Source organism: Triplophysa dalaica, chromosome 12 (genome assembly GCF_015846415.1).
Source record: "Triplophysa dalaica isolate WHDGS20190420 chromosome 12, ASM1584641v1, whole genome shotgun sequence".
NCBI classification, from domain to species: Eukaryota; Metazoa; Chordata; class Actinopteri; order Cypriniformes; family Nemacheilidae; genus Triplophysa; species Triplophysa dalaica.
Window position 1 is genome coordinate 11,398,803 of NC_079553.1, and position 21,512 is coordinate 11,420,314.

Here is a 21,512-nt window from a genome sequence, read left to right on the forward strand (position 1 = left end):
CTTTGTCGTGTGAAATTTATATTAGGCATAATATTTGACCCGGTCATCAGCAGGGATGACTTTTAGTTGTGTGGATGGATGAGCACTTGTGACTGTCACTATACACAGCACAGCAATGACCAGGAACATTACCTGATGTGAAGGCATCTAGAATGTAAAATAAAACAAACAAAAGCTTTGTCTTGGAACACATAATGTATTTGATTAACAAGTTTTAAAAATAGCATATTTTTTCTAAAAGATGATCAATACTTGAGTTGTCTTGAATTTGTTCTATTGTAAATATTTCTTAGGCTTTTTTGTTTTTGTTGATACATTTGTTTTTCATTTCCTCATTAAAAAGTTTCAAATACACACAAAGTGTAGACTACAACCTTCACCAATTTATCACATTTGACCTATGAGGTCTTTTTTATTGTGACGATGATAATCCAAACACTGCTATAGACACCAGTTTTTTTTTTTAAATAAATTCCTGTCTAAAACAAAAATATATATGAAGAAGTTATGAAATCAATGAACAAAACATGTACCTTCATCCGACGACTGCTCGTGGATTTCGGAGTTGTCTCAGATCTCTCTCTGGCTGACTGAGCGCATGGGCTCCTGTTCCTACATCGGCTCTAGTGTGCAGCGCTTGTTTTTTAAAAACAGCTCTAGACACGAAGAAGAAGGTGGCACTTATTCGTTTTTGAAGGGTTTAGCTGTTTTTTTTACGAGAATTTGGATAGGCTACTCCACATTAACAAACGCCTTGCCAAAAAGCAGAACTGTACAGGGCATGAAATTTGATTGTCAGGCTATTGCAACAGAATCAAATTGCATTAACTCGTTTAACAATAGGTTCAAAATGATCAACAAAAAGCGATGTTCAGACTTATTAGGATAAAATGTTTTTGAAATTGGGCGTTATTCAAGGGACAACATGTGCCTTTCACATCAAAGAAAAATTATTCAATGCACAACTGAACAAATGAAGTCTTTGTACTAAACGATCTTGGGTTGTCAAATAACCAATAATACAAGAGCAATTTAGGATGATCAACGCTGGGCAATATTTTCCAATAATTAACTTTATGTTGTCAAAACAGCTCATCCTAATGAGCAGATGAATAAGGACCAAAATACTTTCAAGAGGGTAGTCAAGTATTTCAAGGTCAATCACATAAATAGGTTCAACAAAGTGAATGTCAAAAACAGATGTAGTAATCAAATTAGTTCTTATTTCCTGTAAAGATGGCAGATTACACACCCGTCCTGTAGTTTCACTCACCTGCACCCTCATCTTTTTTCTACACTTTACCAAATGTCACATTTCAAGAAAGTGCAAGTAAGAGAAAATATGGATTCTCACAACCTTATAAAGACCCCTCAACTTGTTACAAATGATAATATGGGCACAATTGGGAAGTTTTAAAAAGGACTTGTCAATGACAGAGTGCAGCTGACATCCTTTGCTGTTACTCCGATCAAGCCAAGAACATGATAAAATATCACATGTTGAGCAAGGGAGGAATTTTTTCAAGAAACCATAAAATAATGTACATCTCTCAACTTCACTTTGTTCTGCCTCTATATATTTATTTAAGGAACACAAACTGTAAGGGAACAAACAAACAACTCCAACTTGTTTTTCTTTCTTAGACAGAATATAAGAAAAATGAAAAAGAATTTAGAACTAAAAACATTAAACATTTAGAAGTCAGCCGACGTGAGGTAAGCATCCTTTAAGGTCTCAGGAGCAGACAATCTTTCAGAAGAAATCAGTAACTTTGGAAGAAGGATTTGCAAGTTTTCATCCTGTAAGAAACAAAGACAACTAAATAAATTCCTTTTATAATTATCAACAGATTTTAATAAGCTAATAAATTTACCAGATGCAATCCAGTAAACTGCACATTCTGATTCTCACTCTCTAGAGTTGCATTGAAGTCGGGAACATGCAGCTGTAAAAATCATTGTCCATTTGGTGATGTAAAAAGATTTAATGCTGCATTATTCATTATAAAAAGGACAGTGGCGAGTGGATGATTTGAGTGACAGTTTTACCCAGAGCAAGATGCCTCCAAAGGCATACATGTCAGTGGCCGGGGACAGGGGATGACCCTTTCTCAACTCTGGAGCCACCAGACTGATAGAACCAGCGACCATTCCACTGTCAGTTGCCCTCTGCTCCTGTAATAAACAAATAATTTAAATAAACAATTAACACATTTGAAATTCTTTAATGGGAGAACAAATTTCTATTTTATTTCTAAGTCATTTTTTATGTTTAGCAAAAAGGCAAAAAAAGCCATGTCGATGAACCTCAATTTTTTATCCACTTACAGGTGTCTTTGTGAAATCATAATCCCCCACAATGGCTTTTTCTCGGCCCAGGACAAACACGTTGTTGGGATGCAGCGATGCATGAGTAACAGATACAGCATGAAGACCCTGTAGTCCAAGAGCTACACCTCTCATCACCCTTTTAATCTCCTGCGTGGCCACATTTTCACATCAACTTTTTGCACTTTTAAATAATGTTCATAAACTGTAATAATATGTCTTTATTCTAACTTTGTAAATGTCTCACTTTCTAATACTTCAAATATACAATAAACTCCACATACATGATTTACAGTCTTTGTCTAAAATCCTGCACAATTTCTAAGAAATACAGCTACTCACAGAAGACGACAGTGGAGAAGATTTCTGAATGGTTCGGAGGCTTGCATTAGAATAGTGTGGAACCATGACGTATGCAAGTGGATCAGACTGGACAGAAACAAAACATCCTTATACACACAGGCTTGTATAAACAAAACTGAAACATACAGAGATCCACTGTACTATATACATTGTAAAACTAGAGTTATAATAAAGATAGAGAACCTTGCCGCAAAACAGTGCTATAAGAGGCACGACTTTGGATGGGTTCTGCTGCTGAGCTGTGTGATACTGGGCAGCTTGTTTAAGCATCTTCTCCTCTGACTCTTCATCCACAGTGTAACACTGAAAATAACCCAAATCTTTAATACATGTGCAATTTATACACTTTTTTTCCCAGTCAATGTACAAATATCATTCCATAAAAAAAAAGGAAAATATAACTCAAACACTTGTCAAGTAACGTATTTCACAGCATGATACATTTCTTTCAATATCAAAACGTATGCCATTAAGATGAAAAAACAATCCGTTGCTGTCCTTCTGAAACGCTGTATGTCCAAATTCACTGTTTTTCAGGAATTGGCAAAAACACTTTGGCCCAGTTAGACAGAAAAGGCTTAAGGCTAGTCCCAGACTTGGATGAATGTGTGACCTGTCTTAACTGAATATAACCTGCCCAGAAATATCTTAAAGGCGTAGTTCACCTTCAAAATTAAAATTCTATCACCATTTACTCCCTCTTGTCATTTCAAACCTGTATGACTTCCTTCCTTCCGCTGAACACAGATATTTTGAGTAATGATGTTAACAGCCCCCCCCATTCACTTGCATTGGTTACAATATAAGTGAATGGGGGCTTATCTGTTGTTACCAACATTTTTCAAAATATCTTCTTTTGTGTTCTGCAGAAGACAAGAAGAAGTCATACAGGTTTTGACAAGAGTGCCTGCTAGTTATGACAGAATTTTAATTTTGAAGGTGAACTACACCATTAAAATGTATCAGTGCCCTTGTTTTGTCTCGAGATGCACACCAGTAATGCATTCTTCGAAGATATATTTATAAAAGCTACATAAATACCAAGTATAACTAAGGCATAGACCTTGCTTAAGCTAAGTCATGTCTGTGAAACAAGGCCTTTACATTTTAAATGATAACATACTGTGTCGTCAAAGTTGACAAGCCCTTTGTAATACTTTTTATGAGTTAGACATTAACCCAGGGACAAACATAAAGGTAGATGTGGTTAGGAAGACGTGACGAGAGCCGTGAGGCGGGGATATCTCACAGTGGAGATTGGGAGCATAAGAGGACGAGCGACGGGACTGTTGACGAGAGAGGACCGGGCCCGAACATGTTTGTATTTGTATTTATTGTTTAGTTCGCCGCCGGTCGGCCGTGAGGGGCCGCCGGCTGTTATTACTTTATTAAATGTTTAAATGTCTTCCGGTTCCGGTCTCCTTCCCTCCTTTTAATGAACCTCGTTACAGTAGACAAATAATAATCATTTATAAAAAAATGGACAGCAGAAGGACAGCAGCGATTTTTTGATAATCAGTGTCACTTACAATTTATTAACAGAGTTGATGTCAATCTCTTACTGTTATTTGACTACTGCAAAGCAAATGACTACACCGACCTTCAGGACTACTTTCTGCCCTTGAAAATCTGTGCTCAGAAGAGGTCTCCTCCCACTCAGCTCTTTCATTGGCTCTGCATCAAACATGTCTCTGTCCAAGCTCTTCAGTAACAGTCCTGCAGAGCTCTAAAACCATTAAGAGAAATCAATATACACAATTAAAACTGTCTTTTCATTTCAACCTGCCTTTTACAACATTATGTTTGAGCACAAAACCATTTACTAATTAATACTGCAAATCACAATAAATAATGCAAGAATGTACCTTGTAGCTGTTGATATCTGCATCAGGGTAGATCATTGGTAATTCAGGAAACCCTTTGTTCACCATGTCACACAGCATAAACTGCACATCAACAAAGTATGGACATTTCACATATTACATAAGCTTGACTAATTTTAAGGTATAAACACTATTATATAATACTGCAGAACTGGTATCCTTCAAACCAGACAAAGAGTTGTTGTATAGTATTGTATATCAATTCAACAATCAATGGCTAGTATCTTCTAAAAATGTCAAATTGTCAAATAATATCACCACATACATATTCCCTCTGCTCATGGCTGATTTCTCGAAAGAGAGCGTTCCTCGTCTCAGTGATCTCCTCCTTCTTCTTCAGGATCTCTGGCAGATCCAGGTCTTCTGCCTGTAAACAGGCATACAAATTTTAATATGCATATCACTAATATAAACATCCAGGATGAAATCCCTTTGTTAACTGCAACCTCGTGATGTGGTTTACATCAGGACTGTTCTCACCTCTTCCAGACAGCTGACCTCCACTAGTTTCCAGCGCAGCTGAGATCTCAAGCTCCTGATGTGCTTCTTCACTGCAAAAAGCTCATCCAGTTTAGGAGGACCGTTCTGCCACTTCAGCACCTCCTGCTTAAACTTAAAAGATAAGCTATTATAAAAGTGATGCTTTGCAAACACCAGCCATCATATACTTATTTAAATTCGAAGATATTTTCTTATCCAGAATTACAATCAACAGCTTTAACAAGATAAATTTAAAATATGTGATTTTAAGATACCTTCATGTTGAGCTCATACTTCTGCCTGATGTCCTCTAACAAAATCTGTTCTTTTCGGATGTCTTGCATGGCTTTGTGAAAGGCATTTAACACTATTTTCGTCTCCTGGCTCTTCTGTTCCTTTCAAAACAAAGCGAAACTATTTTTAATTAATTCGCAGAAAGTCTGAAATACATCTACAAATACAAATACACATGTGTTTCACATGCAAAAAAAAGAAATTCCATCAGTAGCCCAGCCAACTTACACAAACCCATTTTAAAAAGCTATCAAAAGAAGGCATGACGATTGAAATGAGAATGATCAGACAGCAATGTGTAAATAATGGTAGACATCTTACGGATAAGGCAGTGTTGAGTTCTTCACACACTGCAGCTTCAGCATTCATCAGTATCTCACACACTCCATCAGCAACATCCTCTCCGGTCACCAACGTTTTTTCCAACAAACAGAAAAACTGTCAAATGTTCACATTTTTCAAATATGGAGCAGAAACAGCACAAGTATCTCCATTATGTAAACTAGAGAGTTAAACAGACATACCTTAGTAAGCCTGGCTGCCCAGTTGCTTAGAGCCATGAGAGCCTCATCGGTAGCTTTCTGCACATCTTTGGTTTTCTGGTGTTTCTCCCTCCTCCATTCACAGAACTTCTCAAAAGAATGTTCGTCGACCTGCTCCTCCGGCAACACTGAACCAAACAGAGCAGTCAAAGATGTCCCCACTTCCTGCAGAAACAGACAGCTCGATTAAAAAAGCAGCTGTGGAAATCTTCACTATAAATTCACTTTGGGCCACAAAAGATAATCATTTAACATTATTGCAAAACTGCTATTAAATGAGATCGACATTTACTGAACCCATAATAGTCACTTCACTACGCACCGTCAGTCTCTCCAGTCGTGCATTGACAGGCAGCTCGTCCACCTCTTGCAGAAAGTCATCCACACTAACAGAGAGAGCGGCACGGGCCTCATTTCTCCTGTTCACCAAACACTCCATTTCCCCCATCTGACAGAAAACACTGAGCTTATCAATCCTCCATATACAGTATATCACCAGTCTCATCAGCATTTGACTGTATAATACATCTCTTATATCAGGTTGCATAAGAAGAATGTTATGCTAGAATATATAATAATAAAAGGTTTACCAAAACTGATTCCATATTTAAACTTATTTAAAAAAAATGATTAAATTTATTTGAGTATATTGTACTCACCGTTTGACAAGCTTTTAGTTTCTCTAAGGTCTGATTGTAATTTTCCCACAAAACCTCCAGCTTCTGTGAGTTCAGAGGCATTGTGACCCTGTAGTTCATGATGATGGTGATGGCTTCCAGAATGTGATCTTCAGAACGCGAACATGAATTACTGTCCCTGGGGTTGCAACTCATATTAATCAGCAAATGCACCTTTGAATCATCAAAACTTATTCTGAAATAAACAAACAAACACTCATAACATGAGAGTATTAAACAAACAGAAAAGTTTGGAATTTCTTTTTTGGGATAGTTTACCCAAAACTGAAAATTCTGTCTTCATTTGCATCCCCTTTAGTTGTTCCAAGTTGATATAGAGGTTTTGCATGTGTCGTCGCCGAACATGTTAAGTAAAGTTAAGTTATCATGCCCACTTAGTGGTAGAAAGACAAAATGCAGCAGTATTTACCTTATCTGTACTGTATTTACAATTTAGTTGTTGTGCGTTTGATTGTACAATCAGATTGAGCACGAAATCAAAGAGATTTCTTTTTAAAGACTGCCGAAGGATAGAAAAAAGCAAATGAATCGCTGTAATTTGTTGAAACAAATGGAAGACGTCAATGTTTTTGTTGATCCATACCATAATAGTGTTGCCAACCTACTTTCTATACCTTGTGTGTTGTGTAAATGTATTTCTTTTAACATTCCAAGTATGTTACGCTTTCCTGTAGCTCAGTGGTAAGAGCATTGCGTTAACAATGCAAGGTTGTGGGTTCGATCCCAGGGCATTGAAAATACCTGTGTAAAATGTATAGGATAAAGCAATGTAAGTCGCTTTGGATAAAAGCGTCTGCCAAATGCCTAAATGTAAATGTAAGTAGATGTATTTCATGCAAATGTAATGATTAACATATTAAGACTCTAAAAATTTAGAAGAGCAATGTAGATCTTGCAATATTCGGTTTATTAAATCACTAAAAGCGTTTCCTCGAGTAGAAAATGTTTAATTAAGGGTTTGCTTAGTGTATTTCCCCCAGCGCTGAAATTGGGTACAAAATAAATATCAGGAAACGCAATTCCCTGCAATGTTTTAATGTACAAGGACACCTGGTTCCTATGTTAGTCGTAAGGATCCCTGTCGAGACCAAATGCTTTAATTTCAACAAATAATTGCATGTTTTAATCCTTGTTGCTTTGTTTCTCCAATTGAAAGCAGCCATTTTGCTGACTGGCCATTTTGCAGGAGTGCTCCAGCGTGTTCATGTGGGAAAGTGATGTCAATGCATAGCCTCTATTGTAGCCACCATTGACTACCATAGACGGAAAAATTGCTTTGTACATTTCTTTGTTCTGTTAAACACAAAAGAAGATATTTTGAAGAATGTAGGAAGGCAAACAGTTCTGGGACACTTTTGACTACAAGTTTTCCTACTATGGTAGTCAACAGTGGCGAAGAACTGCTTGTCTACAAGCATTCTTCCAAATATATTTCTCAAGTGTTCATTAGAGCAAATTATACAGATTTGAAACAAATTAAGGGTAAGTAAATGATGACAGAATTGACATTTTTGGGTGAACTGTCCCTTTAAGGTTGAGTATACTTTAATCCCACAAACTTTGATCCATTGACGCTACAAAGTACCAACCCTACCAACCGAGCTACAGGAAGAATCTTGCCTTAGTTTCCTCAACGAATCCACTTTCTTTGACAGCTGGGTAATTCTGTCTGCAGATGTTGAAGGATGATTATGTTCCGTCTTCTCCACAAAGCTCCCCTTCAGTGCCTGCAAAATATGAACAAAGCTTTATACGACTTATCATGTCATGGCTTAAAACACAATCAACACCCAAACCCCCATCGAAAAAAAGTGTGAAACAAAGCACCCAGTACAACCCCACTAGCACCTTGAGCTCGAGTCTGGCCTCCTCTAGCTGCTGTCCCAGGAGAACCGAGTGCTGCTGGAGAGCCGTTCCTTCTTTTTTTAGCTTCATGATCTCCATCTCCTTCTCTTTAAATACCTCGCTCATCCTCTGGGTATACTAAACAAGACAGTGGCCAGAGATTATATCAGGCATGTTTTCACTTGCCAAAAAGGGTTTGACAGGGGTTTTCAAATGTAAAATACGAATGATACAATCAAGTCTCTGGCATCACGATAATGAGGTAAGCAATTTTATAATTCTCTATTAGGGTGTAATTAAACAAGTCTTCATAAATGAGCTCTATTTTACATTTAAGTACATTTCCTATATATATTTTCATGCTTAAAATCTCATTGATAAGCAATGGTTACAATTTTAGTGCTGTCAATTCGATTGCAAAATAAATGTTTGTGTTTCCTTAATATGTGTATACGCCGTTAACGCAGTGAGACTCTTATCGCGCGATAAAAAAATGTCGCCGTTAATCTATTCTCAAAGTTGGGTTGGGAGCTGGGTCTATACTACGCAAGCTATGATGACTTTCACCTTGATATTTTAGCGCGGATGTATACCAGCTTAACTGCACTGTACGGGGCGAGAACGAGATTTTTCAACTCGCGTGATTCGCGTCATTCGCGGAAGCAGAAGCCGCCTCATCATCTCATAACCAGGGCTTCATTCGCGCAGCAAGTAGGACTATTGGCTCTTTGCATTAACATATAAATCACTCGCGCTTGACACGCCATTCGCGTTTGGTCTGAACACAACATAACGATACTGTGAAATTACAACATCAAACGTGACGTGCTAACATGGATGCAGCTATGAAGCCGCCGGGTTTGCTTCAGGGAATATACATTTTTAAGAAGCTTCCCAATAGAAACATCGAAAAGACTAAGGTTGTTTGCACCTTGTGCAATGCGGAATTGGTTTAAAAAAAACACTTTCTCTCAACAGGTAGTGGTCTAGCTTTAGTTGAAACCAGTAACTTTGTATTGAGATCTAATGTATTATGGCTCCTGTATGAAATATCGCTTGTTGCTCCCTCACTCTTTGTAAGTCGCTTTGGATAAAAGCGACTGCTAAATGACTAAATGTAAATGTACTGTTGGAGCTCTTCCAGTCTCAAGTACCACCTAAACGCAAAGCATCCCTTAGCTAATGCGGAAGTAAACACAAGTTCATCTTATTGAACATAATTTAATTTTCATCACCAATTATCATAGTAGAACAGCTTTCTCAAGCAGTTTGTGATGCATTTTGGAAACAGGAGATGAGCCTCTGGTCTAATGCGCCACCTGGCTTGAGAAACCCGTTCTCAAAGACTTACTTTTAGTCATTATTTGGGTAGCACACATATTCTGAATGCCTTCGGCAGAATTCAAATGAGCCATTTTAATCTAGATTAATCTAGATTAATCTTGGAATTGATCTAGATTAATCTAGATTAAAAAAAATAATCTATGCTCACCACTAGTTTATATATAAATGCACACACAAGCTCGTGGATAAATATATGTTAGAACAAATGTTTACTGTACGTGAATATAAGTTTACATTCAAATACAACTAACATGATGTAGAAATATATATTAGTCACATTCCTTAAATATATACATGTATGTTTGTGTACTCATATATAAATATACACACTACACACACATATATAAAATAATCACAATATTTATTTTGTCATCGATTAATTGCAAAGTTTCAAAAATCAATTTGAGCCAAAACAGAGTAACAGACTGAACTTTTCCTTCATTTTAGAAGTTTGTAAGTGTAAAATATTTGTGATATGTCACCTGCAGTTCAGAATTGGTGTCGTTCAATCTCTTGTGGGTTTCCTGAGTGTTCTGCTGTGCATCTGCCTTTGATGGCTTGACCTCTTCATTATGTTCAATATTCAGTCTAGCCAAAGCCTGGAGTGCAATGATAGTTTTCTGCTCCCTAAGACAATTGCGAAAAACAAGGATCAGTCACTTACTGTAGTTTTGGAGATATTAATCCTGACATGACAATATCTGCCTGTTAAGGTTCATAGATAAGATATATACAAATATAAGAATGCTTTGTTAAAAGTGTCATGAATTAAAACCAAAATTTTAACCCAAGCTTTTGTTATACAAGAACATCATGTGTCAGAACTGAAAATTCCCTTGTTACCGAGATTACATCGGTTATTGACACCAGGCCAAGCAAACGGCAGGTTCTGGAATGCACATTTCTATGTCCTATCCTATCTAGGTTAAACACCACCTACACAGGAGAATATCAATGAATACTTCTCTAGCCCCGCCCACTGGTTCGCGCATGACAGTACTGAAGTAATAAAAGTGGCCCAGAACCATATAGAGCGAGCAAGCAATAAACATTTCGTTAAAGATCGAAAATATTGTGGAGTCAGTGCCTGCTGTGGAAGAACACAGTCGCTGCATAACCGTCCTTCGGATTCCGACATTAGTAATGCGTGGTTGAAGTTTATTTTTAAAGACGTTCCAGCTCAAGTGGGTAAAACATTACAGTGGATTCATTTGTGAACAAGGCAAAGGTCGACGATGGATTTGCGGAGAATTTAAAAGAAGTGCTCTGCCGTCAATATTGGATACGATAGGAATGGCGCAGCAATCTTATGTGTACAACATATTTTGTTCTATGCGCCACTATTGCTTTGTTAGAGATCGCATGATATTCCGAGCCCTATTCTCACGGGATTAGTGTAACCTGGGGATCTCTTATCATTTGTAATACTTGCAGGGGTTGTCTGTGATCTTAATCCTATGCGAATCGTTAAACACTATACAACTATACGCAAAGCCTTGCCATCACATCATGGAATATAAGTCAGTAAATTTGAGTAAAATCACAGGCTTCATTTATCTCGTGCAAATGCGCCACGTGAAATACAGATGTGGGGAGGTCATTTATAAATCACACGAGGTCCCCAGATAATACTAATCCTGTGCGAATAGGGCGAATGTGTAACCTAATGTTACGTCTCTAACCGGCTCCACCTAAGTTTACTACACAAACTGCTATCCAATCGTAGCAGTGGGCAATTACTTGCAAGTCTTCATGGCGGAGAGCCCATTCAAACCGATTGTTTGTCAAGCCTACCTCAAAACGTGGGTAGAAAAGAGCCTATTCCTTATTGATTTTGACATTTTGAATGTAAAAATCACGCGAAAGTCATAAGTAGACCTCATACAACAGTATAAAACAATAAACAAGCCCATTTCATCACATTTGTTTTAAATGTAAAATTCAAAGAGAACTTTGGAATGGTTGGCCACTTACTTCATGATTTGAGGTTTCTGGTCGGAGAATATTGGGCGTAACTTGGGCATGCAGCCCGGTGAGGATCCGAGTGTCCCCAACTCCCTTGGGGGGCTGCTGCCGGGCCACAGTCCTGTGTCCTCCCTTAATGGGGAGATGGAGTCCCTGTTGCCCGGGAGATTTAATTTGGCAAATTTAAATTTCAACAGCTCCTCACCAATGTCAAGATTTCCCTGGAAGGCTTGAACCAGGATGGTTCCATCAAAGCAAACCGACTTCTTATGGACACGTAACTTCTTCCCGTGAATGATATTGTGAAGGAAGGACCTCCCCTAAAGGATGACACATCAGGGCACACCACACTCAAACATTTAGGAAATTATACAACAATCTTTGTAAGGCAATGAGTTTGACAGTTGAATCAGACAAACAGTGATGCATTAAATGGTAAAAGATAACATACAACAGGAAACATTCAACGGTTTATCCAATACCTGTGAATAAAGGGGAGTTTCCTCCTCGCTCGACACATGAAAGCCCCAGAACTTATACTTTTTTGCAAGTCCAGGGGCCTGCAGGTCCTCTGGAAGTTCAACTAAGTCAGATCGGCTGAGAATCTCCTTATTTCCATAATCAATGTACGAAATAAAGAACTGGGCACATAGAGCAAAACACAAATAAGACATGATTTTCATTAAACGTGCATTAGCATCAAACTTCTAAATATATGTAGAAAAGCATATAATCTGACATTGTATGGTCTCTTTTCCATGTATTCTGAAGGTGTCACTTTTTTGAAGAGGCCAAAATATGTAAACTCCCATGAAATGAGCAGTAACTGTTATTTTTGAGGCAATTTAAATAAAACACAGAAACATTCTTGTATTATTTGGCCTCTTTTGGTTTTCAAACCTTGTCATCTGATTTTTGTTGTACCGTACACCTGTACCAGCACCTGTCCTTTGAATAGCGTGCCCCGTAAACCTACAGAGGACAAAAGCATAGTGATGTACAGACCAACATCTGTTTTATGCTTAATTTCATTAATTTAACCGCAACTTGCCTTTTGTGGACTTGGCCTGGCCATCAAAATCTGGGCAGTTGGACACTTCTCTGACAGCATAGCTTCCATCTTCTCATTTGCTTTGTCTGTCACATTCTGATTAATGTTGATTTTTGACACCAAACCAGAATACATATTAGACACGGTTAAATAACAAATACTCCTTATATTAAAATTGGCATGGTAGCAATTTATACTTTTATTTACTCATCATTTACTTATCATTTTGACATTTTAACGTTACCTGAGCCCAAAAGGTGATGGCGTCCACAATATGAGTGACAACAACCAGCTCCACTATGTGATGAGAATGGAAAACATAACGTTACTAAATAACAACTCTTAGAAACGACATAAACAAGCCCAACATTAAACAAAAACGAGCAATATACGACATTGAAAAACACGAAAAGCGACAACTTACTTTTTTCAGGTTTAAAGTTAATCCCGGACTGGTCCATGCGATTTAACGCTAACGTTACCTAATATCAACATCCATTATAACGTTAGTTGTATTTTTTCAACCGATGACAGTTGTATTTTCCAAATGAAGTCCTTACCAGTGTTGCTACCGTTGAGCGGCCACGAAAATATATCGCAGGCGCGCGCGCGAATTACGTGTAAATCGATAGAATATTTTGTGTGTATAATATCTTGCAAACCGCGAGAAATGTGTTGATCGTGTAAATTGCTTAATTGAGTGTTGAAAGTTTACACTAATGACTTCGCATGTCTGAGTCGCTCTCTTCACTCGCTAGGTCCTAACGCTAGGATACGCTAAACGTGCACGAGTCTAGCGCGCCGTACACTAATTTGATAATAACAACTGAAAAATAACTGATTGATGTCCGATTTAACTGTAATATCAATCAAAAGTTATTTTTGTTAGGAGTAGTTTGAGCGTTACACAAGCAAAAGCGGAAATTCTATCCAAGGCCACATTCTTTCTCTACACCGGCCGCTAGAGGCGACGCGATCCACTTCTTGTGACTTTATTAAACGTCAGTGAAATTCGTTTCTGAAAAGGATTTATTGTTGGATTATAAAGGTGTTCATATCAGTTGTATTTAAAAGTTTTAGTGCTTTTTTTAAACTTTGTGCATTTGTGTAGCTTTGATTCGTGTGAGGATTGAAATCGAGTTAAAACAGGTGCGTTCAGACACGTTTTTATATGACGTCAAAATACCGCGAGAGTCACTCGAAAGCGCAGTCAGCTCTAAAACGACTCTTACGACTATGACGGTCTGCGTTGCATGAAGAATTAACCATTTTAATAATAGTTTACTTAATTTTTTACTCAAATGATAATACAGAATCATATTTTTTATATATTCAATTGTTTCGGTGGCAATTTGTAATGTAAAAATAACGAGTGGATGTAATAAAATAAACTAAGTAGAATTGGCCAAAATTATGATTATTTTTAAATTTGTTTTGAAAATCACACAGATGACTTCGACCAAGCTCTACTATGTGTCTAGAATGAAACTCAAAATGCATTTAATTTGTGTGTGTAAGTTTGTTTGTTGACAGTCAATTAGTTGTGTAATATGCTTTTTTATTTTAATCTTTTTATTCATTCTCTGATGAATGGAGAAGGCTCTAATAAATGCATTTTACATTATTTGTAATATTGTTGTAACACTGTAAATAGCCAATAAGTTTTGTTTTTGTATCTTCTCTGTTAATAATGATTTGCATTTAAAGATTTTCTTTGCTTTTCAGTGTTGATGGTCTCTGTCTCCATGGATACAGGTAAGGCTACATAAGTTACAAACACTTAGTTGAATTATTACCTTTTAATTATACATAATATATATTAATTATAATTCTGAATGTATTGAATTATCTATGTAGAACTGTCAAACTAAAGTTGACTTGTTTGTTCTGCGGGTGTTTGTGATGCCGCTTTAAGGTTCTGTTGAGTTCTCAGCTCAGCCTGCAGGAGTCCTAATTGCCGGAGAGTCACTGAACCTCATGTGTTCAGTCATCACACCAACTGAAAGTCTTTTAAGCCCCACAATAACCTTTTTAGTGGATGGCAGAGTGATCATGTCCAACACCAATAGTAGTGACACAGGTGTCTTCAGCCACAGGATTCACAAGGTCACCTCAAAGCATTCTGGCAGGTACAGGTGTGCGGTTCGGCAGCAATCGGGTGAACTGAAGGAGAGTAGACATGTGCTCATCACTGTGACAGGTAAGAGCACACCTTATGAATAAGATAATATGTGATCAGTTAAAACAGTGCAATTATTTACATAATATATATATACAGTATATAGGCCTACAGTGTCAGGCAAAAAAAATATGCATGAAATTTTCTATCTCCAGAATCTTTTCATGTGAAGGTGCTTACATGTTTGAAATTATCTTTGTAGACAATAACATAACTTTGCCAATATCTACTTTAAGAGTTTGGTTCCAAAACGCCATAAACCTCATTTTAAAAAATGAGTTTCCGCCAAAATCAGTATTATATGAGGTCGGTATTAAAAAATGTCACTTTTGAATTTTCACGCAAAAGGCGATATCCGCCTTGTTATTCTGTATGTTGTCTCCCTTTTTTCCAAACCGCAATATACGCCGGTCTCACTTCTCTGCAGAATGCGAAATATCCGCTCAACCAATCACAGCACACCATTCCACAAATTATAAACAGTAATGGCGGCGCTCTGTTAACGGTCTGCTCCTAGTTTCCTTGATCTACTCTGTACTTTGTGCTCAACAAACAAACACAAAAATGAATCATTTTGACGGCATTGATGCACCTGTGCTGGTTTCTGAGGTGGCGAAGAAAAGTAAACCGTCGAAATCTAATAATTTACGTGAGGAGCATTAAAAAGATGACCCGTTGAATTCATTGTAGTAGCGATGACTGCTTGAATCAATGTACTTTTAGTCCAGTGCCTGTATGTAAGATCAGTATTGTATTGAGTTCAACTGACTTTGATGTGTATTTTCAACAGTTTCAATATGAAAAATAGCTTTTATATTGATTCAATTCTTTGCATAAAAACAAATTGTCATGGATTTATTGGGTTTTTGGAAAGAATCATAATTTTTTATAATAAATCTTTTAAAATCAAAATCTGGATTTTAATTGTTAATGTTTCTAGAAATGCTATGTGAAACTTTGAAACAGAAAATAGTTGATGGCAGAGTGCTCATGTCCAACACCAATAGGAGTGACAATTGTTTTCATCTAGTCATGTTCTTTGTCAAGATTTTTTTTTTTTAACTCAAATTAATCAAAATGTGTTTATAGCGTTTTGGAACCAAACTCTTCATATACTGTATATAAGTTAAAATATAATTTTTTAAATGGCCAATAAAAGACCTGCAAAGATGTAAACGTCGCAGGCTGAGACTTCAAGAAGTTGATTCATGAAGTATCATGTCAAAATTTTCTATTGTCACAACATAATTCCCACATTAATAATTCCATAGTTTATTAGTATAAAATGAAAAAAATAGTATGAATGAGTTAGTGACCCTAAATATTTAAACAAAAGTAAAAAAAATTAACTTAAATGTTTATTTCATATAAAAATGCAGACTAAATATAATATCAATGTTATAGTTGGTATTCCCAAGTATGCGTGTGCTTTGTGAGTATTAATCCATTAAATGGAACTTGGCAGCCAGAAAACCAAAGCCCACCTTATCCGTGGATCTACAAGATGGCCTTGCATTCTCCCAGAATCCTGTTTCAATGATCTGTAGTCTTTCCAAGCACCAAGGCTGGATGTTTCACTGGTACAAGGACGGTGAGGAGGTTCCTGTTTATATTCGATGGGGAAATGGTGGAGGGCAGGCCACATATTGGCTGTGGCGAGCCGAGCCTGCACATAATGGCCATTACCGGTGTAGAGCAGGACGCGGAGAACCACAGTTTTACTCTGAATACAGCCAAACAATTAACATTAACATCACGGGTGAGTCATAGAAACTTAATTTGATGTACACAAATATTTTAGAACCTGTTCCTGGATTAACATCATTTGTTGTATCGGAAATACATGCTCAAGAACTTGCTAGAGTTATTATTGAAAAGTCAATACAGAATTATTTATAAATTCTCGCTGGTGGATTTAATTCCACAGCGCCTGTAATTTTTGCAAATTATCATTTATTCTATTTCTAACATCTAAGATTTATATTTATTTAATATAAAATATATATTATTTTTTCAGATCTATTTACTTCTGTGACATTGACTGTGACTCCAGATGTTGTAAATGAGGGGCAAACTTTCCAGCTAGCATGTCATGCAGAATTGAGCAGCCGGTTAGGACGAAAGGTTGAAGATGTTCAGCCCACATTTACGTTCCTCTGGAATGGGTCACCTGTGCTCACTGACTCCAAATATCAGGTGTACAGTGTCTCCCATGGAGGTCGATACAGTTGTGTGGCTGTTTTAGGAAACTCCAGGCGTGCCAGTCAAGAGATGTACATTATGATAAAAGGGAGTGAGTCCTTTACATATTTACAAATTTAACAGTGTGTATTTCATTTACTGAATTAAGAACGTGACGTCGAATTTTGCGAAAAAAATGTATGTATTTGTGCTCATGAATTGTGTATTGCAGATCAGACCACACTTATTCTGACCCATGTTGTGGCAGCTTTGGTGCTGTTTGTGGCTCCAGCTGTGGTCTTCATTTGTCGCTTTATTATTAAACGTAAGTCCTAAATTACACATCAAGATAAGACTGATGACTTCTTTACTGTACAAATTTTCACAATGTTAATATTCTCTTTTCGTAATTTTTTTTGCAGGTTGCCAGTCCAAACGTGCCACAGTTAGAGAGTCTGAAAGCTGCCCAAACAATCTAGAAGTAGTACAAGATATGTAAGTGAACAGACCATCATATTCATTAATTAAGAATTATTTGTAAGGAATACAAGACAATCTAACCTTTACACTTCATTTCTTGCAGTTGCAACGGAAAGCAGCCCTGCTAAATATCTGCAGTAAAGATTTGTATTCGCAACTAATTTGCAACCTGTTTTCTTGCCAATGCATGGCATGAACATATCAACCACTAAAACTTAAATCAGTTCCGTTGTTAAAATAATATTGCTTTGTTTTCAAGTTAAGAGACTCTGAACAAGGCTCATTTTCAGGTGTCCTAAACAGGATCATTGACCACTAGGTGACGCCAGATCTCTACAAAACCTCAAACTGTTTAGTCAGTATAATACACATTAGTGTACAATTGTCTGAGACCATATAGAAATCTGTTTTGAAAGGATTTCAATAGATCTTTAACATAGACATTTTGTAAACTATTTAGTTTCAATCAAATGGAAGCAATTTTTTTGACATAAGAGGTCAGATTTGCTGGTTTCTATCACAGGGAGTAGTTTCCTTAGTTTCCCATTGACTTTCCATAGTAGGAATAAAAATTACTAGGGAAAGTCAATCAGGCCTTATTTTGAAGTGGACTACTCCTTTAAAGCAAAACTGATTTTTTATTAATTCTGGGACTAGCATCATCCAGATTAAGCACAAACTTCTGGAGACTTTGCCATAAGTGTGTGTTCTACCAGCAAAACAAACTACAAATGAAAATAAGAATAGCTTGAAAAAAAACAATTATTACACTATTTTACATTATATCCTATCTGCATTTGGAGTTCACCTCATCCTGTTATTTAAACGGATAATGTACCGAAAGAGGAAATTCTGTCATCATTAACTCACCTTCGAGTTGTTCCAAATCTTTTTACATTTCTTTGTTCTGATGAACACAAACAAAGATATTTGGAAGAATGCTTATAACCAAACAGATTGACTCCCATTGTAGGAACAATTACTTGATCTTTTTTTTTGTTCTGTTGAAGACAGTTTCATAAGAGAGGTTAGGTGGCTCTCAGAGAAGATTGCGAAACAAGAAACAGTATTAACAGACAAAATAAAAGGTGTATACTTTTTTAAAATACTTTTCTATGGAATGAAAGAGAGATTGAAAATAAGTGAGAGGTGTAGACGCAGCCTGTTAACGGTTCTGCTGGTCAGAACCTTAGTGCGAACTGCGGCGGTGATGTCCGTTTATGTAACCTCCGGCCCTCCGAAGCACGCAAGCCTGAGTTTCGCCTGATCTAGGCGGCTCACACAGACGTGTGAAGACGGGGAATGAGGCAAGAGACGGGTGCTGTATGGCACTGGAGCCTTAGGTGTACAAAGAGACACTTGTATTGCTGGTCTGTTCTGTTTGCCAGCGGCGAGTGCGAGACAAGATTTCTGTCACATCTGCAAGATTTGCAGGGTGCTGACAGAAACGGTCTGGTGTACTTGTGCGAACACAGGTTTCGGTAATAAACCTGGCGATCAGCATCCATACGTAAGCAAATGTGGGTTGTTCTGTATGATGATAAACTCTTTTGAATAATACGGTTTTTGTGTTGTTTGTATCTTGCACACCAACTCGATGAGGTCCGTTTGGTACGTCTGCTCGTAAAGAAACAAAAGTAAAGAAAGAGAGAGAAAACAGATGGGAGTTTTGAATTCGGGTCTGTGGATGTGCGTCTTAGAGTAAGGGAGCCTCTTATTCTCTCTCAGCGGGAGCTTGGCCTAAACTTCGGCCTAGTCTCGTCTGCCCAGCAGGAGATTTTCCTGAGCTGACTGCCCAGGGGAGGGGCACCTGCCCCTGCTGCAAACACTGGAGCACAGGCGGAGAAAGAGAAGGGGAGGGTGAGGATGGAAAGACGCTCAGCATTCCAGGAACAGGACATATGTTGGATTTATGAAGCACACAGGTAACACAAAACGATGCCTTGAAAAAAGGGGAACAGTTTTCCCCCATACGTACCTCTGAGGTCTGTCTTTGCTGCTTCCTTTAAAGCGTGAGGTTTCTCTACAACAGCCACGGCGGTTATTGTTGGAAACCTCAACTGTACCAGCTCCTGGTGACTAGCAATATAAACTGACAGCTTATGGATTCGCTGGCCTCCCTCATGGCAATATTTTCCACTGTTTGGGTTTGCAGGACACTAACATATGTTTGAAGTTTATCACGCGTTCAATCATTCGGACCCTCTTGAGAGAGGACGACTGTGAGAGGGACAGACTTTAAGGCCCCAAACTCCCCCAGCTGAACTTATTGTCTTTAAACTATGAGTGTCAGAACATTACCTCAGAGACTTCTACATGGTAAATACTATAAATAAATACCACAATACAGAATAAATATTAGGTGGTTCTAGTTAAACACCAGAAGATAACTGAGGAACAATTTCCGTTTGCATTCTTAAAAATAAAGGTTATTAAAGGGACATTTCACCAAAAAATAATTTACTCATTCCAAACATGTATGACTGTCTTTTCTTTGCAAAATACAAAAGACGATATTTTAGAGAACGCTCATAACCAAAAGATATTGGCTCTCATTGACTTCCATTGTATGGACACAAAAACATTGAAGACATTTTTCAAAATATCTTCTTTTCTGTTAGACCGCAGAAAGAGTCATGTTTTAACTACTTGAGGGTGAATAAATGATGACAGAATTTTTGGGACAACTATCCTGTTAAAGCAGGGGTCTTCAACGTTTTTCGGGGTAAAGGAACACTTAGATGAGAGATGCATGGAGCAGGGACCCCTTATACTAAATGTGTAAACATTGCTGTTACAATAAAGTTTGTTTTCATTTAAACAGCTCTATTTTGTTAAGAAATTACTTTAGCACTATTATGTTATTGTTGCACATACTTTTCAGTGTATTATTTTTATCATTCATATTGATTGTTTGATTATTTTAAGGGATTTGCAGCATCATTTGTTTTCATTTTACTGTGAGATGAACAATTTACTTGTCCTGAACCTTAGTTTTTATAAAGGCTTCATTGAGATGACTGACCCGGGTTACTGGCATAAAGCATATTCTAGTGGAGGTAGAGGTTGTCTATGGATTCAAAAGAAATAAGTTCAGATCTTATGCATTCTGTTGAAATAGCAGGCCGTTTTATAAAGTATCTTTTTTTCTTCCGCTATTTTATACATCTGAGCTCCGTTGTCTTTCTTCACGAGTTTTTTTCTTCTGCAGAACTTGATATCAGACTAAGGAGAGCATCACGGAACGAGTCCTCTTTATTTTTGGGGCAATTTGTTTGAAGTGCACCATCAGAGGTCTACTAGACGGTGCGTGTTTCATTTATTTTAAACATATATACGATAGTTTTGTCAGAGTTTTCAACGCAGAAGCTGTGTGGTGTCATTTGCCTGTCAAATTAGCGCTTAGCTTTAACACATTTTACAAAAGTTCAGAAGTATATGAGAATGCATTTTATTTGCACGCAACTCCTTTCATGCCCTGAACTTATCGGAAGGGAGATGATGAACCAGATGTAACGTTTCTTCTATCGCTTCTGCTGCCTTAATGGATGTTTTTGTCCGCACGCCGTTTAAAATTCAATGAGTCCAGGCGGTCGCGCACGTGCGCAATTTCTGTGCCCATGCTTTACATTTTGAACAAAAAGTTGCCTCTGAGTAAACAATAATTTGCGGTCCCCTTGCAGTTCCACCGAGGACCCCCGGTTGAAGACCCATGCTTTAAAGGGTTCTTCGCAGCAATGCCACTGAATAACCGTTTCTGGTCTTAAAATGGTTATTCGACAAATCTAACCATTTTTTTTTCCTTTTTAGAAAGATGTTCCTTAAAAAAAACTTTTGTTTAACAAAAAGGTGTTGATGTCTGTCATCAATCACTCAGAA

The 21,512-nt window shown here is 37.5% G+C and overlaps 2 protein-coding genes across 3 annotated transcripts; one reads left to right on the forward strand and one right to left on the reverse strand.

Annotated features, from left to right (window-relative positions):
* Positions 1 to 1,486: 1,486 nt before the first annotated feature.
* LOC130432337 (serine/threonine-protein kinase 31-like) lies at positions 1,487 to 13,788 on the reverse strand. Of its 2 annotated transcripts, none has more exons than XM_056761653.1 (25): positions 13,354 to 13,788; positions 13,218 to 13,275; positions 13,038 to 13,090; positions 12,794 to 12,889; positions 12,643 to 12,714; positions 12,225 to 12,383; positions 11,752 to 12,062; positions 10,260 to 10,404; positions 8,437 to 8,571; positions 8,209 to 8,315; positions 6,550 to 6,763; positions 6,213 to 6,338; positions 5,873 to 6,055; positions 5,670 to 5,786; positions 5,330 to 5,443; positions 5,055 to 5,186; positions 4,840 to 4,941; positions 4,557 to 4,637; positions 4,292 to 4,417; positions 2,875 to 2,994; positions 2,671 to 2,757; positions 2,329 to 2,478; positions 2,050 to 2,175; positions 1,875 to 1,946; positions 1,487 to 1,800 (listed from the first exon to the last, which is right to left on the reverse strand). In XM_056761653.1, the coding sequence occupies exons 2-25, from the start codon at positions 13,252 to 13,254 to the stop codon at positions 1,696 to 1,698; spliced, it is 2,970 nt and encodes a 989-aa protein (XP_056617631.1). In that variant the 5' UTR covers positions 13,255 to 13,275; positions 13,354 to 13,788; the 3' UTR covers positions 1,487 to 1,695. The 2 variants fall into 2 exon arrangements, with proteins under 2 accessions (XP_056617631.1, XP_056617630.1); XM_056761652.1 differs by having other exon boundaries at positions 1,495 to 1,800; positions 5,330 to 5,449.
* On the forward strand, positions 13,695 to 17,790 carry LOC130432339 (immunoglobulin superfamily member 1-like). The gene is made up of 10 exons (XM_056761654.1): positions 13,695 to 13,794; positions 13,905 to 14,035; positions 14,243 to 14,306; positions 14,519 to 14,548; positions 14,709 to 14,993; positions 16,438 to 16,731; positions 16,990 to 17,265; positions 17,386 to 17,478; positions 17,576 to 17,648; positions 17,737 to 17,790. The coding sequence occupies exons 2-10, from the start codon at positions 14,030 to 14,032 to the stop codon at positions 17,759 to 17,761; spliced, it is 1,146 nt and encodes a 381-aa protein (XP_056617632.1). The 5' UTR covers positions 13,695 to 13,794; positions 13,905 to 14,029; the 3' UTR covers positions 17,762 to 17,790.
* The last annotated feature ends 3,722 nt before the right edge of the window (positions 17,791 to 21,512 follow it).